At 44.2% G+C, this 19,084-nt stretch overlaps 1 protein-coding gene across 15 annotated transcripts in view; it reads left to right on the top strand.

Moving 5' to 3' along the window:
• scrib (scribble planar cell polarity protein) overlaps positions 1 to 19,084 on the top strand; it is a 90,450-nt gene that overhangs the window by 62,536 nt on the left and 8,830 nt on the right. For 6 of the 15 annotated variants that reach the window (XM_072688070.1, XM_072688074.1, XM_072688075.1 and 3 more), the window contains 21 exons: positions 452 to 532; positions 2,090 to 2,335; positions 4,048 to 4,158; positions 4,262 to 4,438; positions 4,556 to 4,672; positions 4,947 to 5,135; positions 5,238 to 5,357; positions 5,456 to 5,512; positions 5,996 to 6,052; positions 6,503 to 6,583; positions 12,724 to 12,795; positions 13,670 to 13,717; positions 13,815 to 13,937; positions 14,644 to 14,754; positions 15,128 to 15,178; positions 15,826 to 15,969; positions 16,463 to 16,622; positions 16,762 to 16,993; positions 17,130 to 17,219; positions 17,331 to 17,513; positions 18,876 to 19,010. In XM_072688070.1, the coding sequence (XP_072544171.1) occupies positions 452 to 532; positions 2,090 to 2,335; positions 4,048 to 4,158; positions 4,262 to 4,438; positions 4,556 to 4,672; positions 4,947 to 5,135; positions 5,238 to 5,357; positions 5,456 to 5,512; positions 5,996 to 6,052; positions 6,503 to 6,583; positions 12,724 to 12,795; positions 13,670 to 13,717; positions 13,815 to 13,937; positions 14,644 to 14,754; positions 15,128 to 15,178; positions 15,826 to 15,969; positions 16,463 to 16,622; positions 16,762 to 16,993; positions 17,130 to 17,219; positions 17,331 to 17,513; positions 18,876 to 19,010 (2,585 nt within the window). Of the gene's footprint in view, positions 1 to 451; positions 533 to 2,089; positions 2,336 to 4,047; positions 4,159 to 4,261; positions 4,439 to 4,555; positions 4,673 to 4,946; positions 5,136 to 5,237; positions 5,358 to 5,455; positions 5,513 to 5,995; positions 6,053 to 6,502; positions 6,584 to 12,723; positions 12,796 to 13,051; positions 13,112 to 13,669; positions 13,718 to 13,814; positions 13,938 to 14,643; positions 14,755 to 15,127; positions 15,179 to 15,825; positions 15,970 to 16,462; positions 16,623 to 16,761; positions 16,994 to 17,129; positions 17,220 to 17,330; positions 17,514 to 18,875; positions 19,011 to 19,084 lie in introns of all 15 variants that reach the window. The other 9 variants (XM_072688081.1, XM_072688078.1, XM_072688085.1 and 6 more) reach the window with 8 other exon arrangements.

The raw sequence follows: 19,084 nt of genomic DNA, 5'->3' as shown, positions 1-19,084 counted from the left end.
CATTAATAAGCACCAGTGATCCAGTTCCATTGGCAGCTATACATGCCCATTGTACATTGTTTTTCTTGCAAAGAAGGCCTCCTTCACTCGCATCACTCCTTTTATCCCCCTAATATTTTATGAAATGATGAGGAAACATGCCACACCTGGCCTTGAAATGGATTATTAGTTAATCCAATTACTTTTGAGCCTGTAAAAATTGGGGGGCAATGTGTTTGCTTAGCCCCTTGAATTAAAATCTGAAAGTGCACTGTACACTTCAGTCATATCTTGATTTGACTGCCTACACTGTACTATACAAGGCTATAAGGATCTGGACCTCCTGTCTTGCTAGACTAGTTGAACATGTTTCAGCCAGTGATGATACATGTGAAGGCCTGTCGGATTTCTCTTTAGTAGTCTCTAATGCCTGTAGCGCATTCTCACTTCTGCTGTTCTCTCTTCCTCTCAGGGAATCTTCATCTCTCGCATCGCTGAGGGAGGGGCTGCTCACCGAGACAACATCCTCCACGTGGGAGACCGGGTCATATCTGTGAGTGAGGCACACTGTCACTTCACACTCTTTCTCTGTCTGACTCCAAACCAGTGTCTGTTGGTTGAAATGGCTAAAGCAGGCCATTTATGGAATTATGGAGGCCATTTCAGTTGACCTGACTGAGATTTCACTAATCAAACTCTAGTGGATGTCCAGCTTTAGCAGCATTGTGATCGTCCAGTTTACTCACTGCATGAGGAAAGTTCTGGACAGAGTACATCTTTACTAAATACAGCAGTGTGTTTTTAACTGTACCAAGAGACTCCTGCATGCCCTTAACCTTCTGCTTTTTTCCTCCTCCTTTCCTCAAAAAAGACATAAATGTAACTGTTAAGTGTCCGTAAGTATTTGGACAGTGACGAAGTGAAATGCAACCCCCTGCCTGTATATCCAGCGCCCCTCTTTTGGTTATGTAATTTTGGTTCAGTAAGTGAATCTGTATGAATTTACCTAATATGTGGATTCCAGCTGTTCTTCATCTCTCCTTGAAGTCCTCTGTCTCCTTCGCATTCTCTTGCTCTTTCACTGTCCATGCATGGACACACTAACGCACTCCTTGCCTGCTTGGTGGTGGGTGTGGTGATGGGGGTGATGTGGGCCAGGTTCTGTGGGTACACTGTCTGTGGGTAACTGGTTGCCTGGTTACTATGGCAGCAGCCGCTGTTAATCAGCCAATGGTAAGCACCGATACTGAATGGTCAGAGCTGGCCTCTGTTTGTCGTTTGTGAAAGAGAATTACTGTGGTTGAGCTACTACTAACGGGAATGTAGGACTGACCACATTTCTGCGCCTTTTAATTTTCTTGCCTTTGCATATTTAAGGCCACGCTTTATAGAGTAGCACTCTCTTGTGTTTTAAATTGGCAAAGGCAAAACCTTGAATTTTATTATATTTAAAAAAGTTAAACAGCATATTGGACACATTAGCCTGACAGCTGTGGCTGACAGTTTTAGCTGTATTAGATTCAGTGTACAGGATGACTGGATATTAACTATAATAGTTTAATTTGAGGTGGGTCCGGAAAGGATTGCTGCAATGGTTGTGCTCCTCTCTGCTTGCACGCACAAGCTTCTTTCACTGTCGCTGGCCGCACCCTTTCCTTTTCTTGCACTTTCCTTCTTTTCCTTCTAGCCCTAATCAGGCAAACCTCCTGCTCCAAATAATCTGAGGGCTGCAATTGTGATCACCCCTTAACACCAGTTCTTTCAATGGTACAGCTAATAACACCACATACACGGGAATGCATGAAGGGACTCAAACCTCTTAATTGCGGAGACTTCAATAGCTGGACATTTAAGAGTTTGGAATCTCTGTAACCCTCTTGAGTCCCAGCTAACATCTTGTAGATGTCTGAGCAGTTTTCTAAAGCAGGCAGGTCTGTAAAAATATATATAAATAAAAAAAAATGTATGTGTAGTATTAGTCACCAAGACCTGTTGTCTAGTTAGCTCTACAGCATGAGCCACTGTCTCCATCCAGTCCAGCCCTGTTGGCCATTCCTGACTCTCCTTCCCTTCCACCCCCTCCTCCTCTGGTGTGTGACTGTTGCTCTAGATCAATGGTGTAGACATGACAGAAGCCAGACATGACCAGGCAGTAGCTCTGCTTACCGGCACCTCCCCCACCATCACCCTGCTGGTCGAGCGGGACCAGGCGAGCGCGGGTGGCTCTTCGCCCCGAGCGCGCCCACACTCGCCCCCTCCTCCAGAGCCCTCCGACTCCCCTGAGCAAGAGGAGGCTGGAGACGAGCACCTAGGGAACCATCTCAGTTGCCCGATGGAGGACGAGTACCCCATAGAGGTGAGGCCTGGAAAAAGATCCCCTAAAAGCTTTTTGCAGACACTCTTGATGATTTGTGGACTTCATGACTTACAAATTAGGAAGATATTCTCCCTGAGAATCTCTGAGAGTCTTATATTTATATAGATTACATTGAATAATTTAGCTGAGAAGGGTTTAGAGTGTAAAAGACTGAATGAGGTCAAAATATTTATTATGTTCACCTCTTTTTGTTTGGACCTTGATGCAAATGTATCCTAGAGAAAATATTGCACGGTATGAGTTTTTATGTGTGTGAGGTGTGTTGTGATTGGATAGTTATAGTCTGTTTAGAAATGTGTGTATGTAAATGATAATGCTTTGTAATATAGATTGTTTTGTCTCAGTTGATTAGTAATGTGATGTGATTTGTTTAATTCATTTGAAAAGTAGTGTTTCCGTTTGACTGTTCTGTTCATTAGAAGTCCTGTAGTCTTATTCTCTTCCTTCAAACCCAGTTTTATCCTGTTTTTAATAGATGCCTCTGCATGCACTTAACACTATGAATGTCATGATGATGCTGTGATTTGTTGTTGGTCCAGTAAACCCACCCTTCATAGCTCCCCCTAGCACTAGCAATGCTCCTGAAACTTGGAGGATAAAGACTTCTCTGATGCATGTGAAGTTAGCCACTCCTTTTTTTTTTTTTTTTTTTTTTTTTTCCCGAGTTGTGCCATTTCCCGGCAGCTGACATGATAGGAGGAAAGCGTAGGGTCCACAGTGCCACCATACCAGCTAACAGATGCTTGTGCTGCCCAACATCACTTAAAAGTGGTGAGGGCAGAGCGCGCCATCTACCCACCTGGAGCGAGTGCAGTCAATTGTGCTCTCTCTGACTCCGGCCACTGATGGCAAAGTTGCACGGCTCAGGATTTGAACTCCCAATCCCTGGGCCATAGGGGTTGTGCGTTAGACCGCTAAGCCTCTCCAAGCCCTAATAGGTTTTATTTTCTAAGGCTGAGTGAGTGACAACATACATCTTTTAATAGAAAGAAATAATAATTTGTGTAGAATCTGCAATTCAGTTATTGGGAGGTGTGGCCACATTGCCAAGGTCTAGAAGAAGACTCAAACTGTCCCCATCAGCTGACAGGTTGTTTGTGACCATTCTAACAAATTTCCTAAGAACCACCAGGAACCTGCTGGTGTCACTATTATTACCATGGACTGAGAGGCTGCAGTCCAAGAATGAAGCTCTTGCTCCAACATTGACGCCTTCAAGCTTGACTAATCAAATGTTTTATCAAGAAGGCTTTTTTTTTTGCCCATTTGAAGGTCAGATGAGGCCAAGATGTTTGGAGGGACAAATGTGAGGCATTTAACCCAAAGTACCAAGTGTTAAGCATGATGGTGGTAGCACCATGCTCTGGGGCTGTTTTGCTGGCATTGGAACTGGTGCACTGCACAAAGTGGATAGAATAATAAAGAAAGAGGACTACCTCACCCAAACATAATGAAGTAGATGAAGCAGGCTAATGTTATCGTTGTGGAGTGGGCTTTTAGAATGTACACTCATTCTGCCAGAAAAAGTACAGTTCAAAGACATCACTGAAAGCCCATTATTATGCATGACATTCATGTCCAGGAGTGTATGTAAACTTTTGACCACAACTAAGTGGCCACAGGGTAGCTCAAAATGTGTAGAATAAAGTTACATGGTTTTTGTTTCATGATTTACTGTCCTGCCCTCACAGGAAGTGACATTGGTCAAAACAGGCGGCCCCCTGGGGCTTAGCATTGTGGGCGGCAGTGACCATGCCAGCCACCCGTTCGGCGTCAGTGAACCAGGCGTGTTCATTTCAAAGGTAACTTTCACAACGTTGTGTAGAACTTAACCAGCATGTATTTTCGGGGAGAGATTGCATGCTCTTCTGACCACTGTGTGTGTGTGTGTGTGTTTGTGAGTAGGTCATCCCCAATGGTTTGGCCTGTCAGAGTGGACTGCGAGTGGGCGATCGGATACTAGAGGTCAACTCCACTGACCTGCGACACGCCACACACCAGGAGGCAGTGAAAGCTCTGCTATCCAACAAGCAGGAAATCCGCATGTTAGTCCGCAGAGACCCTTCACCCCCTGGCATGCAGGTACACACATACGCACGCACACACACACACACACACACACACACACACACACACACACACACTGTAATATAAGCTGTAACAGTGTGGAAACTTGAAAACTGCCTTCCATGTGTTTAGGAAATTGTGATTCACAAGCAGCCGGGAGAGAAGTTGGGAATCAGCATCAGAGGAGGAGCCAGAGGGCACGCAGGCAACCCCTTCGACCCTACAGATGAAGGCATCTTCATCTCCAAGGTAGCGGCCAATCCAGTTTCAGTTAGAGATGTTTACAGGGAGGGTTTGGAAATCTGGATCGAGACAAAGACAAACCAACAAGTCCCCAAAATTTAACTAAACTCCAGCGAAGCTGGAACATGGGTTGCCAGAGATTCTAGCAAAGTAGAAAGATCACCAGATCCTGTCCAGCATTTGAAATATTTGAGAATTTGAAAGAAATTCAGTTAAATTAAGTTAAGTTAATTATGTCTTCCAGAAGACAGTAACTTCACTTCCTTTGTCCTGGTTGTAGGTAAGCTCCAGTGGAGCTGCTGCACGAGACGGCCGCCTCAAGGTGGGCTTAAGAATCCTGGAAGTGGGCAATCACAGTCTCCTGGGCATGACCCATACAGAAGCGGTCAGGGTCCTGCGTGCTACTGGAGATACGTTGGTCATGCTGGTGTGTGATGGCTTCGACCCAAGGAACGCACCAGGCGTGGAGGTAAACGTTCAACCAGAGCCAATCCCTAGCTGCAGGATGCACACAAGCCTGTGTCCTTTAAAACACTCACATGTGGTTTTCGTCCTGTGTGTCACTCTCCAGGCATCTCCAGGTGTCATCGCCAACCCGTTTGCTGCTGGAATTGTCCGAAAGAATAGCATGGAGAGCATCTCTTCGATAGACCGGGACCTGAGCCCAGAGGAGATGGACATTATGCAGAAGGTGAGATGCTAATTTATCAGACTGTAGACCTTTTTTATGTAGGGAAATTAAATGGAGGAATTAAAAGAAACCGTTGTTGTTTTTTTCTTTCTTTACAGGAGGTTGAGATGGTGAGGGAGACGTCTCAATGGGAGCGTGAGGAGATGGAGAAAGTGGTGAGTGAACTTAGGAAGTGCTGCAAACTGACTTTTGTTGGTTTATTATAGTGGAGAAATCAAGGCAACAGCAGCATTTTTTCTTTTTAAATTCACAAGCTGCCCTTATGACTTTTGCTAATGTGTGGGTTCTATCCTTTTTAATTTCTCTCTTACCCCCTCTTTTCCCCACAACCAACCGTGAACTTGGGTCTCAATCTCAATCCTACCTTTCCATATTCATTCATTTTCCCATTCCCTCCTTTGTTTTATTTGTTTATTATTCGCTTCCTTCATAACGGCCATCTCTTCGATCGCGCCTGCGCCATCAATCACATCGTTCATCCTCACCTCAACATCACGTAACCCCTTTCACCATTGTTTGAATGGATGTGTGCCTGTGTCCATCCATATTTGGTCCATGACATCCTCATATGTGTGACTGGTGATCACCCCCCCCCTCCTCTCCCCTTCCTTCTCCCCCTCCCTCCTCTCTTGGTGAAGGAGCGAATGCGCTTGGAGCGCGAGGAGGCTACTCGCCTGCTGGAGGAGGAAACTGAGGTGAGGCATAATGCCCCTGTTGCTTTAGGACTGTCCCTGCCACCAGGTGGCAACAGTGAGCTCTGGGGTTGGATGTGCAGCTGAGTGTCGACCGGTTTGGTTCCTCCTGTGAAACTCTGAGCTTGAGGAAGAACTTTAGCTCTTGTGTTTATTACAGAAAAGTCCTAAAAATAAAGGTGCTTCAAAAGGTTCTTGAGAAGAACCATTACAGGAGCAATTTTGGTTCCATGAAAAAGCGTTTTGAAAAGGAGAACTGTGTGTGAGGAAGTTTTAAGAAGGTTCTAAAGGTTCTTCACAAAAAATAAATAAATAAATATCTTCTATGTCATTGCTCAAATTACCCTTATAGCACCGCTACCTGAGTGTATGTGTTGCAGCACGGCTGCTGTACGGCTTGAAAGCTGGCGTTGTAAAGATTCTAAGTTCTGTAATGTTGTGCGTTTCCTGCAGAACCTGAGCACTGGACCTCTGAAACTGGACTACAAGACCCTGGCAGCCCTTCCCACAACCAGCCTACAGAAGGTTGCACGGGTGAGTGTTGGCCTGTTGCTCTTTACACACTGAGCAGGAAACATCTCAAACATTGAGTGAATCTCTTCATTGCCGACTGATTTAGCCAGTGCTGGCAGTTTAATGTAACTGATCTAGGGCTTGACCAATCAGAACATTTTACAACCAGGGTGCAACCAGATCTGAATAATGGACATTTCTGAATCGCTGTATAGCTTACACTGGACTGCATTGATCACCTGTGACCTGTGGTTATCTGGATGTAGATATGCAGTTGCCTACATGCTTGTGTTGCGTGCACACTCCGCAAGGCTCACACGCCACACAATGTTTCACTCACAAAGCACACCTGAATCCCACTGTTTCGGGCACTGTGCTAAACTGAAGCTCATAAATTGACAGTATTTGTTGGTGTGATTTTACTTTATTAGAAAAACAATGAAGGTGTGCGCTTTCCAGTCCTATGGGGGTTTGTGTTTGTGCTCTCCTAACACGATAATCAGTATTGCGGCATAACTGGCATTAGTGTTTTATGATATGATAGTGTGAGCGTGGGGGATACTGGGGAGGTTTCCATTAGCTATCTTTTGTAAAATGTATTTTTGTGTTGTAATTTTCTCCACAATGGGATGTTGGTTTGGATACTGTTTACATCTTTTACAAGACCTTCTCAAAGTCAGTCAGTGTTGATGTAATAGAATTGAACTGGTGGGACTGTTTATGTAAAGGGAATGTGTCTGATGTCTGAAGTAAACAGACAAACAAAGGTGCCTCCTCCTCCAAAACTGCTTTTGCCGCTCGCAGTATAAAATAATGTCCATATACTCTGATCAACCATAACATTAACACCACTGTTAAAGTGGCTTCTGTTAGGAGGTGGGATATATAAGGCAGCAAGTGAAAAGTCAGTTCTTGAAGGTGATGTGTGTTAATAAGAATCTGAGCCACTTTGATGAGAACTAAACTGTGACGGCTACGTGACCCGGTCAGAGCACCTCCAGGACATCAGACCAATCGTGTTAGTGCGATTTTCTGGTACGCAGTGGTCAGAACCTACCTAAAGCACTCCGAGAAAGGATATTCAGTGAACCTTAGTCTCATTGATGCGATCCCTGCGGTCCGCCTTACAACTTGCAGGACTTTAAGGATCTGCTGCTAACGTTTTGGTGCCAGATACAAATGTATAGAAATGCATAATCACTTGGTTTAAGACTTTAGTGGTATATTCAGTAACCCTTTGTGGTGAGATCACGGTGCTAAAGCTGTATGTTCGGTATTATGGCTTTAATATCAAATGAAAGTTGCTACAAACTTGAATAATCTCTTTAATGTAACTCTCTGAAATGTACTTAAACATGTTTAATACTATAACTTGCATTTAAAAAAAAAAAAGTTCTGAGGACGATCAGCAGAAGGTGCATAGAAGAGTTATATCCTAGAACAGATTAAAAAAAAATAAAATATATAAAAAATAAGGGAAATTGAACACCATAGCGCATTTTCCCTTTTTGGGTCCTCATTTGTTTGGATTAAACTTGCCATCAAAGAGATTCGCCAAGCTAGCTGAGCCTTTTCACCTGATTGATAGTCAGAGATGGTATGAGGGGAGGGGTGGAATGAAACGTGGTTTCGGTTAGTGGTGATGGTGAGTCGTGCTTTTAGAAACTGATTGCTGACTACTGAGACCAGCCTTCCCTCTGAAAAAATGGCAACGTGACTATAGTTCCGTGTGATCGGGAACAGACTGGACAGGGGTTATTGGGGTGACAGCTGAAGAAGACTCAGAGGTTATTTTAAAAAGTGTGTCAGTGGCTGATTGGGCACGCTAGTCATGGGTGGGTGGGCCGGCCATTGGAGAGGAAGGTTCCCGTGATAGAGCTTAATCTCCTCTTCTGAGTGGTATGTGTGTCTGTGTGTATGTGCAGCAACCTCAGATCTACTGAAGCCGAGTCTTCTGAACGTGAGTGCCTGTGCTTGCTCTTGTGAAGTCCTCCTTTTTCCTCCTCTCTTTGTCTGTTTTTCCTCTGTTCTCTAGATTTTCATTTTGATTGTTGATGTCGGGAAGGCTGAATTATCCAGCGGTGTAATAATAGTTTTTTTTATTTGAAGCTCTTGTGGTACAAGATGGTTAGTAGTTGCTCTCTTGCATGTGGTTTAAAATTGGACGACTTCGATACAGCTTTAATGAGGCTGATCATTTGAAGGTAATTTTAAAATAGTGAATTTAGACAACAGCATGTACAGACAGAGGATCTTGAGAGATACCATAGAAGAGCCACTTTTTGTTCCATATAGAAGCAGGTTTATGGGTATGTGTGAAATGTGAAGAACCTTTACACAACACTATTACAGGAGTGGTTCATCTGTATGGTCCCTCAAAGAATCATTTGAAGCACTTTTCATAGTGCATTTTATTTTTTTTTTTATAAGACAAATCCAAGTGTTCTAGTTACTTCTGTATAAATGAAGCATAAGCACAGAGCCTGCAGTTCTTTTTCTGGGAGTGCTTTAACCTACATGGAGCTTGCAGCTGTTTGGAAAGCTATGCTAGGGGAAGGAGGTGGAGGGAGCCGAGAGTTAGACTGTGGGAAACCTTAACACACACTTACCACAGACTCTACTAGTTCCTTAGTCTGTACTTAAGCCACATCGCATTAGATTTCGTCTGCACTAGAAATCAGTATTCTGGATATAATGGGTTAATTACTTTCAAAGAAGTTTAGAGGCCGTGACCTTCCAAGGTGTACTTTTGAACACAGGAGGGTTTGCCCAGTGTACCTTTTTGTTAGCTGTGTTCACACAGTCTCAGACAGCTGTCACATGGGCCTTTCAGTAATTTAGTACTCTGGACTTGAATAAATGCAGCTATGGCAGTACTGCAGCCGTGAGGAGATGAAGGGCGCGCAGCTGTCTTGAGTCAAAGGTCTATGGGTTACATACCACTCCACTGACCTTGTTCTCACAAGCTAGACAACCAGCCCCCCCATGCATTTACTGTTATCTAGGAAACTATTTTCAGTGTGGCGGTATGGCCGGTATAGGCTAGATTTGGAAGTCTTAGATTTAGCATCCTCAGGAATTGTGGAGGCGGAAGCTGTTAAAGCACTTGGACCTACTTAAGGTTGAGCAGCATATATGCCATAGTGAAGTGGCATTGAATGTCTGGCAGTTTTGTCTCTTGAGGCGAACGTTAACCAGCAGTGAGTAGGGATGTTTACTTTGTATATGCTTCTTAATTTGTTTGGCTGCCATGCTAATTTCCATGCTGTGTCAAATTTGATATTTTTACTACAGTAGGAAATATACAGTACTGTGCAAAACTGTTGAGAAGCTAGATATCTTGACAGGTATAAGCAGTTATTCAGTTCAGTTCCACCAGAACACCTGATTTATCTTAATAACATACATATTATCTGCAACTAGGTAATTGGATGGAAACTGTCCTTACTAGAGGAGAGGTTAGGAAATGGTCAACGCTAACAGGCTGAAAAACAGTGCATTGTATTCATGTTTATTTGGTTGTATTCTAATGCTAGTGTTGTCAGTGAGAATGAACACTCACTGCCCAGATCTTTTAAGAGCTGATCAGTATTGATCAAATGAATCATGATATGTTGTAATTAGATTTCAGACTACGTTTAAATTAGCATTAATTGACAGTTTTATTTAATTGGACTAATTTGAAACCAAAGAGCACCTTAAACATTACCTATACAGAAAACATGTTTACATATGTTTATTAGGGTTTTAAAATGTTCATTTGAAACACTTTATAAATGACGCACATTGCAGTCAACTCTCTGGTACTGGATACCATGAGTACATTGCACAACTTAGAATTTTAAAGCTGCTTGGCTTAGGACCATTGCTTTTTTATATACATTATAATGGAGGTAATTCAAAATATTTAGCAGGTATATTGATGAAAATATGGCTAAACCTGCAGACCAATATCACGGTATGTCAGTATCTCAGTTCACCAGCATAAACAGTATATTTCCCAGCCCGGACATCTTTATCTCATTTTTCTTAGAAGAACCATTTTTGGTTTCATAAAGGACCGTGTTTGTGTTTGACGTGATTGTTCTTTAGAACTTTTAAAGTGTCTTCACACTCACTCTTCTCCCCACAAACCGGGTTCTGTGAAACCAAAAGTGGCTTGTTTGTTTGTTTATTAATTTATTTGTTTATTAAGAGTGTAAGACCTGCACAGTGCTGTATAATCTTCTGCCTGTTCCCTGTTCCCAACTTTTCACTCTTTCCTTTTCTGTCAGTGTGACCTGCTTTTAAAGCATCTCCTCTGTCCTTTAGTGTCATTGCTTTTCTATTTCTGTTTGTTTGTTTTTCATGCCTCTCTCTCACTCTTCAGCTTTGTCCTTCCTCTGCTGAATCCTATCCCATGGAGACTGCTCTTCAAGCCAGGCAGGCTGGCCCTATAGAACCCCATGGCTTTGAGAAAGCTCATGCTACCCTGTGCCATGTAGACCCCCCTGTCCTGCCCTCAGCCTGCCCAGTCACAAGCTCCGCAATGCCCAAACAGCCACCAGTCATACAGGACCCCCTTCCAGCACCTGCAGTTGCACAGGAAGCTCAAGATGATGAAGAGTGTCTGGTGGACTCTCAGCCAATCTGTTTCAGTGAAAATCCCTTCCTGGTAGCTAATCGCAAGAGCAAGGGTCGCCCCGCCGAGGAGTGCGTCCTTTCAGGGCCGCCCACGGGCTACGGCAGGCAGGGCCATCTTCAGACCTGGTTGTATAACAAGGCAAGCGGCCTTGGACTGTGTGGTTTTGAATGAGTAGTTTTCAGACCAGCATGGCATGTCACTGCAAGTTGAATTGTATGTTTGTGACTTCGAGCAAATTTCACTTTTGTTCATTTCAGAGGTGGATAAATGTACCTAGCGTAATTGTAAATGTTGGGGACACCTGTTCTGGAGTATATTTGTCAGTGGAGCACTGCGAGGCTGAAGGACACTTGAACTAACACTGCTTTCAGTCACGAGCATGTCTTGTGTTGCTTTTGAATTCATATGTTTTGTACATCTTATGGGTCAAGAGCAGAGGTGCCTTAGTCTGCTGTATTGTATGCACTCAGACAGGGTTGACTTGTGGTGATAAGTTAACAGTGTTGGGGGGAAATCTAGATCTACAGTTTGGCCCAAGGACAGACTTTCGAAGATAAGAAATGTTTGAAATGTGAAGTCAACTGGTGTGGGTGGAGAATGGATGAAAGACGCTTTACCCCCAAGTAGAAAGAATCCTGAAAGCTCCAGTAATGGATCACAAGTCCAGCTTTGCCAATGAAGAACTTCCATCAGCCTATCCAGTAGTGGCACCTTTACTTTTAAATTCAGGTGGTCTTGTTTTTCAGGAAGATTTGCAGGCATGAGAATCGTTCAAATGGATCATTTGTGAATAATAATTTCCGCTATATCCAGAATATACTCTCTAAAGAAGGTGCTTCTTCAAGCAAAGCTATAAAACAACTGCTTTTGGTTCCATGAAGAACCGTATTTGTAAAAGAGTTTTGCGAGTGTAAAGAACCTTTATATTGGTAAAGATCCTTTATATCAAACAGTGGTTCTTCAGACCTTTTAAAAAGTCTTTCACATATATCTTCTATCCTTATTACAAACATGGTTCTTTGTAGGGTTATAACGGTACACAAAGGTCGTGATTCTGTGTATACTGTGGTTTGGGCCTCACGGTTCTGATACGAGTTCGGTACAATGGGGAGAAAACAATCAAAACAACAGGTACCATAGTAATACTTATAAAGCACTACAGCTCCCACAATCACATGCAAATCCAACGGTTTGCAGTTGGCATTTACCCTAATAGCATGTACTGTTTATTCTCAGTGCCCCCCCCCCCCCCCCCCCCATCTTGACACAACCCCCCAGTTCTATATTGAACAAACTGTAATCATACTGTGTTCTATGTGAAACTTGTCTAAAGGAGAGTGTGATCTCATTTTCTCAGTCTTGCCAGGTTCCTGCGTACAGAACTGACTTGCGTATCATGTGGCCCAACGTTCTGCCTCTACGACCTTTACAACAAATGCTAATAGATTGTGTTTGACTCTGCATGGCCTAATTAGAATCACCAGGGGTTTCGTGTAGCTCGGTGTTTACTCAAACTTTGACGCTCTTTCATCTGCAGGGTCCATCTGCTGACGGCCAAAGGATAGACAGTCCTGTCCGAGAGCCACTTTATTCCCCCAGTTCTCAGCTGGTGAGTCCAGTTACCTGCACTGAGTACACAATTATCAGAAGCTTTTCAACATGATTGTGATTTTCATGCTGGGTGAAATTCATTTGTGTCAATGTTTTTCCTCTCAAACATTGGCCTTGTAATGTAGGTTTGTAAGGTTGGGTTGCTAACCATAATGTCACTACAGGAAAGGGGAATAAAAAGGGATTATGAAGGGGTAAAGCAATCTCAGCCTCATTTTGCTCACCTCATGCCTTCATGACACCTCCTTTTTTAGCCGTCCCTTCATCAGTCCTCATCCTCAGCCCCTCTGGCCCTGGGCAGGGAAACGCGATTCGTAAGTGGGCTGCCTACGCACGACCTGCTACGCCTACTTACGGCTTACTCTGCTGTTTTTCCTTCACAGTTAATGAGACTCACAGGCATGCAAGTGCGCCTTGGTGAATTGACAGAGTGCATTGGTGCCTTAGGAGGTCTCTCACAGTTACACAAGGCTTTGCTCTGTGATTACGTATGATTCATATGCAGTATTGGTGCAGTTCAGCATATGATGAAGTTTAGTTTGAGTTACTGATACTGACTACATCGGATCAGTTCAGGGTGATCTGGACCAGGGTGGTGATGATGAATACAGTGAAAACCAGGGCTGTAACTGTGATTTCTTTTCATTTTTATTTATTTATTTATTATTATTTTTTTTGGTACTTCAATTCCTGTTGGGCTCTGCTAGCTTTGACTGCTGTGCAGATTTAGATGGTGCCTGCTTGATGCCATGTTGCTTAGGACAGAAGTCTGCTCTGCCTTAGAAAGTAGATCCTTCACAGGATCACGGTCATGTATTTCCATTTCACACCCCCTCCTTTTTTTTCTTTTTCTTTTTTTTGCTCTGTTCCAGGCAAGCATTCATTTCACCTCCCATGCGGCTGCCAAGGACAATTCAGCAGTGAGTGTTGATCAAAGGCCATGATTGATTATGTTGTTTAATGATACTGATCACATTTAACTCTAATTTTTGTTTTATTTTTCTTTTTTTTTTTAAGACCAAGCCTGGTGCCATTCAGCCCGTCTCCCGGCGGTCTGCCATGTCTCCAGCCAGTCAGGATGGCCACAGTAGTCCCAACCCTTTCCAGCATGGCCCCTCCCCCATCAACTCCCAGACCACTGTAAGATCCCTCACCACTGTCTAAAGCACATTCCACACATACTGCCCCTCTATTTCCAGCAGCTGTCCTTAAGTAACAAATCGCCTGCCAGACGAATGGTCTGCGACTGATCTGTGACGGGTCATGTATCATTTGTCATATCATGCCTCTGTATTGTTTTTAAAATAAGGTGTGATCTCATTTGTGCCTATCTATCTAATGACATCTTCAGACGTCCTGTATTGACTGGTAGTTACTACAACATGATGCCTCAGGTGGAATCTTATGATCTCTGCAGCTGTAAATACAATTCTATGTGCCTATTTATATTAACACATCTTTTACTTTTGGTGTTTTATTTTTTATTTATTTATTTTTTTTGGTACTAAAGCCATATCCAATCAGGCAGGGTTCTCATTCATATTACCTCAGGGTCTTAGTGCTGTCTCCGAACAATTTCAGCACACCTCCAGCTTCCACGCAGTCACCCGTTCCATAGTCCTCCTTCTCTCGTTCTCCTTCTCTCTCTCTTTCCCTCTCTCCACTACCATCCCTCTATCCGTACAAGGCGAGTCACCTGCATGCTCTCTACCCATGCGTTACCCAGCTGTGCTCTGCCTTTGCTACTCTGTCTCTCATTGTCTGTTCCATCCTTGTTCTTGTCCTCTGTTCGTTCCTCTGCCCCCTCTCCCTTTTGCTTTTCGACCCCCCTGGCCCCTCTGTACAGCCTCGCGCCCCTTCCCCTGACTCTTTCGACGAATTCCCCATCAATATGAAGCAGGCATATAAGGCCTTCGCAGCTGTGCCCCACTCCCAGGCTGTGCTGGAGCCTCCGCAGGTATGGTAGATGATCATCGAGGTTGTGTGCATGTGTCACGGTCTCCTTTGACATCCAGTCCCCCGGCCCGTGTTTTTGCATGAGCCTCTCACTCACATTGGTGAAGTTGTGTCCAGAAGCTCTCCCTACTGGATTAGCTGTGTCCATCTGTCATTCGTGCAGTGGTTGGTTGGTGCTTTTTCAGCATTTGATGGTGTGTAAAGTTGTTAACAAAGCATCATCTCATCTCTGGTAAAGCCATGAGTGGTGTTAACTCACAGATTCCCTCCCTGTTGACTTTTCTCCTGTTTTCCCAACCGGTTTGTGATGTGTATTGATGATGATCTTGAAATTCCATCACCTTACCTGCTGATTTGTCCTTTTTTTTTTTTAGGATCTGTATGGTCAGAGGAACAATGTCCACCCAAAGCAGCCATCACCAGAGGTAAATCTGTTTAATTTTGATCAGGCTGTTCGACAATAGCTCTGAATTTACATTATGAGACTAATTTTGCAGAGTGGCTTCTGTACTTATTGTATGGTGTACACTGGAGAACTCTACATTTTGAGCAGGGTAAAGCCTGTTTAACTCACTTCAGTAGCCATTCAGCCAATGATGGAAAAAGATCCAAGCTCATGGATTTCCTAGTACCACTCAACAGCTAGAATGTGATGCACTTGAATTACATATAAATCATGTCGACAATATCATGTTTGAAATATTTTGTTCGCTATTAATATTGGCATAATTGTATAAATGGTAATGGGTCTAAATGAGTCTACTCCATGATCACGGAGGAATACATGATCAGCTTACTGACTTTTTCCAGGCAAGATGTCACTCTTATCACATGGCTGACATGTGCCTCCCTGACAGTCTTTGTTTCCATGGTTATGACATAAACTGGTGTTACCTTTAAAATAAATAAATAAATAATGTTGGGATGGTAATATGTTCATGTGAAATCAAGTATTTCTGGGAACAGAAAGGCTCCCATAATTGAAGAATCAAACACCCAGAAATGTATTTTTATTGTTGCTTCAAGTGGTGTCCACATGGTACTGATGGAGTGTGTGTAACGGCTCTTTCAGCCTGAGCTGTATAATGAGGTGTTTGTAGAGGAGGGTGAGGGTCATGGCTCCCTGATCTCTCGCCCCTCCCTCTCGTCTGACCGGCGTGAGTACAGGAGTCTGGCAGCTGTGCCACGCCTGTCGCGCCCCTCCCTGGAGTCTAAGGTACCCGGCCCCACTTAAGCCAGTGCTCAGTGCTCAGCCTGTGCGCTCTCTCTCTCTCTCTCTCTCTCTCTCTCTCTCTCCCAAGCCTTACTGGATGACATTTTGCTTTGGTGGTGGTGGGGGCAGAGATTTATGACACTTCAAATAACTGTCCATACAGCTGCGGGATATTTACTGGCTGGGAAAGCTCTGATTACAAGTGCAATCTTTTTTTCGAGCAGAAAATCTGGTGTTCGATTAAACATTAAACCCTATTGCTGTTGCCAGGAAAAAAGCTAACCATTTCTTTTGCATGAAATAGGCTGTTTTCTGTGTTAAAGTTGTCTGATCTGATTAATATCATGGAGGTAAACATGCTTTATGAACCCCTTCATGGACCTGCATCTGTGTACCTTTGTTTGGGACATCTGCTCTATGGTATATTCAGAGAAATTTGGCAAAAACTGCACGGTCTTGTTCTTTGGGATCCCTAAAGTGGATTTTCCTCCCCCAGACCCCCACGTCATGCGGAAGAGGCAGCCCAGAGCAGCGTTCGTTCAGAGACCGGCAGAAGTATTTTGAGATTGACGTGAAGCAGCAGACGCCAGACAAGCCTAAACCTCGCATTTCGCTCGTAGGAGAGGATGACCTGAAGAAAATGAAGGAGGAGGAGGGTTAGTGTTTGTTCTTGCTCCACAAATCATCTTCTTAAACCTAATACTATGGAGGTTAAACAGCAAATGTTTATAAACAGCTCTGTCTGTGTGAGAGCTTGCTCAGGTAGCTTAAATCATCTGTACTGACCACTTTCAGCAAAGCGAATTGAGCAGAGGACACAGGACTATTTGATAGATGAGGACGAGGAGGATGAAGAGGAAGATTTGGCTAAGCAGATGGCAGCGATGAAGGCCCAAGGCAAAGTGGTCCTGGATGGAGTGGAATACAAGGTGGAGCCTGTTGGTAGCCTCACTTCTAGTTCGCCCAGGCAGTGTGCCACACCTCCAAACTACAGTGCCACTCCCCCCAGCTACTGTGGCAGCTCAGGGTAGGCCAGTTTACGGCATTCTGTGGCTGATATTCATACATCACATCTTCCGTCCCTCAGTATCAATTTTGTTTAGTATTTGCAGCCAGTAAAATTCTTCATTTCCTTCTAATTAATGTGGTAATTTCCTCCCCAGACCTTCCTCTGTAGATGGTAAGGGAGATTCCCAGCGTAATTCCATGGAGGACAGCTTTAGACTGGAGCAGAGACCCAACTCCATGACTGGGTAACTTTTAAACTTTTTTTTTAAATTATTATAATTATTAAGTTGGTCTGTCTTTGCTCTTGCATGTTTGTTGGCTTGTTTGACATATCCATTGTGCGTCTGTGTGTGCAGTCTGATCCCGGTCTATCCCGGCGAGTCTGCGGCTCCCATCCGGACGGCCAAAGCCGAGCGCAGGCACCAGGACCGACTACGCATGCAGAGCCCTGAGCTTGCAGTGGCTACAGACAAGGAGCTCTCGCCTGCAGAGAAACGAGCCCTGGAGGCTGAGAAGAGAGCCATGTGGAGAGCAGCCAGGTAGAGCAAGGGAGAGACATAAACGTCTAAACGTACCATATCAGCTCCACTAGCAAAGTAACCGGTCTTATTTCCTGTGTGCTGTACAGTTTCTTCATGACCTCCTTCTCAGATATTGACCTTTTGGTCCAGTTGTTCAATTTCAGCAGAGTTCTCTTAAAGCGCCTTCATGCGTTTTTCATACGCTGTCTTCTATTTCCACTTTGTCTGTGGGCCAGGGGGTTCCAAAGACTTCCTGCAAGATCTAGAATAGTTGACGTAGCACGATCACTTCTTTTATTCTCAGTAAAGCACTGCTGAACACTGGTGAAGGGTTTTGAACAGATGGGATTGAGCTGTCTGTGTCTGTCTTGCTTGCCATCTGCATCACTAGCCACCAGGCCCTGAATATGCAAATAGAACATTGTATTGAGAGTGGATAGTGGTGTTTGCTGATTAGAGAGCTCCAAGAGCTATTGGGAGTCTTCGCCCTTACAGATAGGTGCAACTGTAAAGCAGTACAGGAGAGACCTGGCTGCTATTTGTGCAATTATTTTTTTTTTTTTTAAGTAGACTACATTATTATATATTTTTTTAAATAGACCCCATTCAGCATAATCAAACTTCCGCCTGCATCGTTTAACACAGCACTTGCTGGTTTTTAACCTCCCTCAAAAATCTTAATTGGGCTTCAGCACGGCCGGCAAGGAAGGCCGGAACATGACCCCTAACACTGACGTAAGGCTAGTTTGTCTTGGTCGAAGCCCGTCACGTAACAGTTCCACACATTTGCACTGTGTGTGACGTGCACGTCTGCTGCAGCGTGCTGTTTAGCACTGCACAGAGCTCAGTGGTGAGCATGTTCAGTGTGGAAAGCAGCAGCCTATAGGAATCCGCCTGTGTTGAGGTTTGCAAAGCAGAGAAGGAGCAGAGCGTTTCTTTATGTTAACTCCACATCACATCTCTGAATGGACCGACTAAAGACCAGCACTGAGCTTTATTATGGAGGAGAGAAAATGTATCTGGCAGGTTGAACTCCTCCCACTCTGTCCATGTAAACATTCAACAACATTAGCAATCAATCCGAAACTTTCAGTTAGGGATGGTCAGTGGCATCACCAAGGCTTCAACTCCTTTCTGTACTACAGCAGCAGTGCTGTAATTGAGAGCACTACTGAGAGATGTATTCTTGCAGATTTCTTTGGCAACCCCCAAAACCCTGAGGTTCCAGTGTTAACTTTCCCTCCTGACTCTTAATTGTCTGTCAGTGTTTTACCTTCCATCTGTTCCCTCTTATTCTCTTTCCCTTTCTCTGTGTGTGTGTTCCTGTACTTCGTCTCTCCTCTCCTGCTCCCGTTCTCTCACTGGTTGGCTGCTCCCAAGGCCTTATGGTCTAGAGGAGGACGTTAGGCAGTATGAGCAAGACCTGGCCAAGAGGCTGTACCAGTCGCGTGTGAGGGCGTCGTTAGGCAGCGCTGCAAACCCTCCCGCTTCCTGCTCCTCTTCCTCTCAGCCCAGGTCTGCCCTGCCCAGCCATAGAGCATTGTGGGGGCTGAGCGCTGGTGCTTTGAAGCTGCTTGGAATGCTTGTGG

This window comes from Salminus brasiliensis, chromosome 9 (assembly GCF_030463535.1).
Source record: "Salminus brasiliensis chromosome 9, fSalBra1.hap2, whole genome shotgun sequence".
Taxonomy (NCBI): Eukaryota; Metazoa; Chordata; class Actinopteri; order Characiformes; family Bryconidae; genus Salminus; species Salminus brasiliensis.
The sequence above is the reverse complement of the archived record's forward strand: the minus strand, read 5'-3'. Positions and strand labels throughout refer to the sequence as shown.